The 6,722-nt window shown below is 44.9% G+C and overlaps 1 protein-coding gene across 1 annotated transcript; it reads left to right on the top strand.

Annotated features, from left to right (window-relative positions):
• The first annotated feature begins 966 nt into the window (after positions 1-966).
• Positions 967-6,178, top strand: prph (peripherin). Its single transcript, XM_084542630.1, has 9 exons — positions 967-1,529; positions 2,854-2,914; positions 3,248-3,343; positions 3,706-3,870; positions 3,960-4,085; positions 4,170-4,390; positions 4,539-4,591; positions 5,300-5,373; positions 5,512-6,178. Exons 1-9 carry the CDS (start codon positions 982-984, stop codon positions 5,581-5,583), a joined length of 1,416 nt encoding a protein of 471 aa, XP_084398756.1. The 5' UTR covers positions 967-981; the 3' UTR covers positions 5,584-6,178.
• Positions 6,179-6,722: the final 544 nt, after the last annotated feature.

The raw sequence follows: 6,722 nt of genomic DNA, 5'->3' as shown, positions 1-6,722 counted from the left end.
TAAATAATCTCGTTAAAAGTTGCATCAAATTCAAAATGAAAAAGGTGAAAAGGATGACATTTACTGAAGCTGGTAGTCTGCGACCTGTGTTACCTGTAAGTCCCAAGTCTATGTGAACTGACTGGTAGCCCCCCCCCAAAAAAAAACAAACAAACTCAGAAACATCTGACCACTCTGACCATACTCTAACAGGGATTACTGGATATTGAGCATTTTTCAAAGGATAGAATAACTGCAGAGTCATGGCTCTGCCCCAGACTCCCAGAATATCAATAAAGTATTCCATTACTGTAAAAGGAGAGGCGGCCAAAGAGGAGGGAGGGGAGGGAGACAAATGGAGGGGTTGGAAAGGAATCTAATCAATGTATTTATTTGATTCAATTCAGGTTAGAATTTCACATTTCTTTATGGAGAACCAGGTAACAGAATCCTGAGCGGACACGTCTGATAGTAGGAACATGAGAGGTGAGGAAAGAGGAGTTGTATTTCACGGTGTATGTATGGGAATCATGTGGAGGAACACTGACAGAGTAAGCATGAGTGAGAAGTGTCAACGAGGGGACAACTATAAGAGGGGAGGGGGGGGGGGCGGACGTGAGGAAACGTCTTCCGCCCAGAGCAGTAATGTGGATGGTAGTCGGGCTTCTTGCCAAGTTCTCTGGTTAAAAGGGTGGAACTGTCCAGACGTAGGGAAGAGACGGAGCATCGGTGGAAGCACAGAGGGGGGCAGGGTCTCTCTCTGAAGGGCAGGGAGTGGTCAGGGCTTGTATGCTGATGAGTGATTGAGAAAGGAAGGCTTCGTGTGGGTGGGGTGAGCAGAAATGAAGGAGGGGGGAGGTGTGTGATGCTGATAGGGTAACCAGCCTGAGTGCATAAAAGCCCTGAGCACGCTTCAGTCTGGTGTCCTGTTGCTTGACGAGCATCTCGAAGCCTTCAGCTCTCCATCTTCACACAGCGGCAGAGAACAGAACCAGACCGACCATGAGCCATTCATCAATGCATACATCCACCTCCTACAGGCGGACTTTTGGAAGCCCGCACCCCATCTCAATGTCCTCCTACTCCCCCGTGTCCTCCCGTATGCCCATGTCCGGCGGGCGCTATGTGCGTTCGATGTCGCCCGTGGTGACATCCCGCTCCACCACCTACCACCAACAGCGCTCCCGCCCCAGCCCTCAGCCCCCTCGCCTCTCCTACGACAAGGTGGACTTCACCCTGGCCGAGGCCATCAACCAGGAGTTCCTCACCACCCGCAGCAACGAGAAGGCCGAGCTGCAGGAGCTCAACGACCGCTTCGCCAGCTTCATCGAGAAGGTGCGCTACCTGGAGCAGCAGAACGGCGCGCTGCAGCAGGAGCTCAACCAGTTCAAGGGTCAGCAGCAGCACGGCCAGCCCAACCGTGCCTCCGAGCTCTTCCAGGAGGAGCTGAGGGAGATGCGGCGCCAGATGGACGCTGTCGGCAAAGAGAGGGACCAGTACCAGCTGGAGAGGGACAACCTGGCTGAAGACCTGGCTCTAATCAAGCAGAGGTTGGTTCTCTCTCTAATAAATTCCAGTACTGTTGTGATTCTGTCAGTTGTGTGTGGCCAACTGTGCTAACCCTCATCATCTCATCTTTCCCTGATGCTTATAATACACTACACATGATCTGCACTACACCATTGAGCCCAGCTGAGGCAGAGTCCTTAGGCAACTGCCACTTTACTCCAGTAATGATGATGATGATGGTGGTGGTGTAGGGCGTGGCACAAGGGCAGCAGCCGGATACAAGGAGCTGCACTGCATTGTGTTGATTGTATGTCATGTATGATTGACTGTCTGTACTGGGCATCATGTGTTATGTGAATTAAAAGTAAGACGAATAACCTTGGTACCGGAAGACATGAAAAAGTCAGGATGTCTTGTAACACAACTTTGTAAGCTTTCAGAAATGCACACAATTATGTATTAAGAAAAAAATAATTAAATAAATGACAGCAGAAGAGAGGAGGAGGATGGACGGACCAGACACAGGGTGGGGCCGGCTGAGGAAAAGGGAGGAAATGGGACCAGAGGAAGAGAGGTTGGATATCAGGCGTGGCAAGAACAGCGTCAGAAAAAAATCAATGTGACTCAATGACTCCATTAGGTGTGTTTTCAGTGTCCCTCTGTCCTGATGGGATGGTGCCAGAGAGCCCATTAGGACAAGAGGGCCAGTGTAGCACCACATGAATTAAAGATGAGGGGAGCAGGACCCACTAATCTACTTTATGTATGTCCAGCCCGGGGAAGACTCCTGTCCTCTGACAAAACAGATGGAGCCGGATTCAGCCACATGCAGCACATCAGTCAGGAAAAAGCTCATACACTAATTAAGATGCAGTTCGTGAGAAGTATGTGATAAAAGTCAAAGTTTAAATTGAATGAAATGTTCTTTTTCATTTCACTTCTTTGAGGATTTTTAGTAAGAACAATTAAATTTTGGCGTCCAAAACCATCCAAATCTTGCATAGCCTTGCAAACGTGACTAGTCCTGTTGTTCCCCGAGCTAACAATACAACAATAAGAGTTAAAATCGTTAAAAGACGGGAAGTGTGTGTGTGCAGATGACCCTATTGAACTGCAGAGATCCCACATTAGTTGAAAGGAGCAGCTGCTGATCCCAGTGGGCACGCTCCCAAAACCCTTTTTACAGGACAGTGAATTAACAAATTGATCCAGAAAGCTTTTTGCCAGCTGATGCCCCGGTGCAACAGACAGAAAGGGAGTTCTTGGGAGGGGGTTTGTCTCTTCTTCTCTTGCACCTTTTTGTTGAAAAGGGAGATTGTTGGTGCCTGAAAGAAATTTGATTGAATTATTTCGTCTCACTCTTAGGTTGGAGGAAGAAGCCCAGAAGAGGGCCGACGCCGAGGGCAACCTGGTTGCCTTCCGCAAGGTAAACGCTCGCTGGACCATGATTTCTCTATCGATTGCAGTGTCCTCATCTTCAGATAACATGTCAACAGTTTTGTTCTGTCTCCAACACTTCCATTATAGTGTCACAGAAATATGACATGATAGATTTCTCAAATGTTATTGATCCAGACCTCTGCACAGGAAACATTTTTTGCTAATGGACCTTTCTATAAAAATAATTTCCCCTCAGGCTGCAATGATTTACACAAGTGAAACAGTCAAATGCATCCTAGTCGTAGTTGTTCAGCAGTATGTAATAGAGTTTATTTTTTATTTTTTTTCCGTGTGTGTGTGTGTCTTTTAAAACAACCAGGATGTGGATGATGCCACACTGGCCCGTCTGGAGCTGGAAAGGAAGATCGAGTCTCTGATGGATGAGATCGAATTCCTTAAGAAACTCCATGATGAAGTAAGTGATGCTATCTCTGCACTGGGCTCATAGAGATGGAAAAATCATTTTATCTGTCATCTATTGACATAAATAATCCGTAGACCGGCGGATTAACCGACTGAACATACTGAACTTCAGTAAACTCATCCCAGTGATCAGTTAATCGATAATGTGTAAACGCTGAAGAGGTTTTAGATCAGATGGTTTTGTCTTTAATGGGTAGTTGTGTACGGTTGGGAAAGGAGCTAGATATAAAGGCAGCTTGTTTGATCTTTAAGCTGTATATAAAGAAAAATATATGGGACGTGTTTTGTAAGACTTTTGTAAAGGAGTCGCAGCGTACTTCACAACAACAACAAACGAATTTCTCATACTATCAGGAAATCCAGGATGTCCAAGTGAGCGTCCAGACCCACCAGCTGAAGATGGAGGTGGACAGCACCTCCAGGCCCGACCTGACTGGTGCTCTGAGGGACATCAGGGCCCAGTACGAGACCATCGCCTTAAAGAACATGCAAGAATCCGAGGACTGGTACAAGTCCAAGGTAGGAAAGACGGACAAACAGACGCATGCACCGCACGGCCGCAACACGAACGCGCACAAAAACTCATTTGTTCCTTTTTGTTCTTGCAGTTTGCTGATTTGACTGAGTCTGCCAAGCGCAACACTGATGCTCTGAGGCAGGCCAAGCAGGAAGCCAACGAGTCCAGGAGGCAGATTCAGTCTCTCAACTGTGAAGTTGATGCAATGAAGAACACTGTAAGGCCAAATACCGCCTCTCAATAATCCATACTGTAGGAGTGTTTCAGATGTAAAAGCTGCTTAAAAATCCGACTCTTTTAGAACGAAGCCCTGCTGAGGCAGATGCGTGAAATGGAGGACCAGTTCGGCAATGAGATCGGCAACTACCAAGACAATGTAGGCCGACTGGAGGACGAGATCCGCCACCTGAAGGATGAGATGGCTCGCCACCTCCGGGAGTACCAGGACCTCCTCAATGTCAAAATGGCTCTGGACATTGAGATCGCTACTTACCGTAAACTGCTGGAGGGGGAGGAGAGCAGGTGAGAGCAGGCCCCCCGTCTCTGCTATTTAGTTTTTCTTTAACCTATGCCAATCTCAAACCGATATGCAACTTTAACATCATGCAAAGTGAAGCAAGTTACTTTTCCTTCAAGGATTTAACACAATAACTGTATTTCTCCTGTTTAGGATTACTGTTCCCATCCTCAATATTGGCATGAGCAATCACTTTGGTGACCGAGGTGAGTTGTAGTTCTTTTTTATTTCCCATGCTCAAATATAAGTTGATTAAAGTCTCTTTCAGTCGTAGTTGTGATGGAGAGCTGCTCGTTCTGGAAGTACTGTCCCTACTCTGATTTTTATCTCGTATCATCACTTATTCTCAGCATGGGCATGTGAAAGTTAAATTATCTCCACTTTATTTCTGAGCATCCTTGTTTTATCCATCAGTTTGGTATGTGGAACAGCTCTAAGCACTACAAAACCCTTGATCCTCAGTATGTATGGAGGTGAAGAAGATCAGAGGCACAAATCATTATAGTTCAGCTGAATTAATACAAAATTGATGCAAAGTAAATTCTAAAGTAATATGTTTCTTGCAGCATAAACGTTTGTTGCTGAAATGCACCATGGGAACTGTAGTTAACTTCTCATCTTTCCACGTCCATGTTTTTCTTTTACCTTCGGGTTATTTAAATCAAAGATATTTAACAAACCAGATTAGTTTAATGCCACTGCCAGCTGTGGAAGTGATCTAGTTGTCCGTCCACACCTCATCACTGATGGGATTTTTACTTCCAGAACCAGCGCTGTGCTGAAATCCCATTCGTCTCATCAGCTGGTGGTTTCAGCTTTCGAAATGATTCTTCAAAAAAATTAAAAATTAAAATAAAGTATATGTGTATATTGACATTATACATGTGTAAAAGTCTCAATCTGACTTTTCATAGACTATGAAAAACCTCCAGAAAGCCAGAGCAAGAGGACTGTGGTGATAAAGACAGTTGAGACTAGAGATGGAGAGGTACAACGACTTATACAAAAATGACATAATAACTAGCTTGACAGCATTCATGTGCAATTGCAAGCAACATAAGCACAAAATACTGAGCCTTGCGCCATTTTATTTTTTAAACTAACCTGGTGCTGTGTTCTTCATCAGGTGGTGAAGGAATCCAGGAGGGAGAAGGAGAGAGACTCGGATAAAAGTGACAAGGAGGACAAGGAGGAGTAAAAACTCATTAGATAATGTGAAGGCCAGTGCCATGATAGAAAAAAAATAAAGTGGAAAAAATAGAAAAAAGACAACTCCGATCTATATAGCCCTCATTCCTACTAGTTATGTGTTTTATTGTCTCAGCATAGGCGCAATGTTGGATGAATTCCTTCAGAGAGTGTCCATTTGGTGCTATTTGGAGCCACCCGACTTTTGCTAAACACTTTGTGTCTTCTTTAGAACTGTGCAAAACCACTTTATTAACAGACCACCTGAGGCCTTCATTTACAGTGCAATCCCGTGGAATCCTTAGACGACCACACGTTTGTAGTCGAGCATTAATCTACTAAATAGGCAGGATTTCATTCAGTAGAGAGTGTCCTAGATATGACTTGCTAACAAACATCCTGACACTGCCCTTTGGCCAGCACACCTTAAAAGGCAGACATTTATTTTAGGTGCTTCGCTATCGTCTTATTGTGCAAACTACCTTTTCACCAAAGACATGCATTCTTAATAAACGCGTGACACGCAGGAAATGTTGACACTGAAAATCTGACAGTCACCAACTGAGTAGACTTTTTTGCTGAATGTGCTTTGTAACGCTGTGGTGTGTATCTGGCACGACTGATGAAAGAATATGTACTTGCAAAATAAACCTGATTGGATCAAATCAGTGGTCTCTGGACTTTTTTCTGCTCATTTGATGTGTTGTTTCTTGTGATCTACTGATTTCCTCTTTTGTTCCATCCAAGCAAGGTATCTGCAACGCAGTGCAGTGCTGTTATAGACTGTATAATAAAAGACAGACATCACAAACCCCCTCTAAATGTCACCCACTGAAGAATGCTCTGCTCCACCACTCTTGGATAGTCCAAAAATGGGAATGGGGATGCAGCATTAGGCTTACTGACACCTGGCTGTTGAAACATGCCCACCCCAACTCGAGCTTTCCACGCTAGCTAAGGCCTCCAAGCTAGGCTAAGTGCTGCTCTCTGTTCCACCCCCCCACTCACGTTTAAATTAGCTATAGAGAGTAAAACCATGCTTTGCAGCAGGCTGTAAACGTGTTAATTTTTGCTGTAAAGTTGATAATTTTAACTTGGGAGCAATAAGGCTGCTTTAAATGAGAGCACCTTCAACTCAGCTTATTTGAA

This window comes from Chelon labrosus (genome assembly GCF_963514085.1).
Source record: "Chelon labrosus genome assembly, chromosome: 4".
Lineage (NCBI taxonomy): Eukaryota > Metazoa > Chordata > Actinopteri > Mugiliformes > Mugilidae > Chelon > Chelon labrosus.
This window is presented reverse-complemented; position numbering and strand designations above follow the sequence as displayed.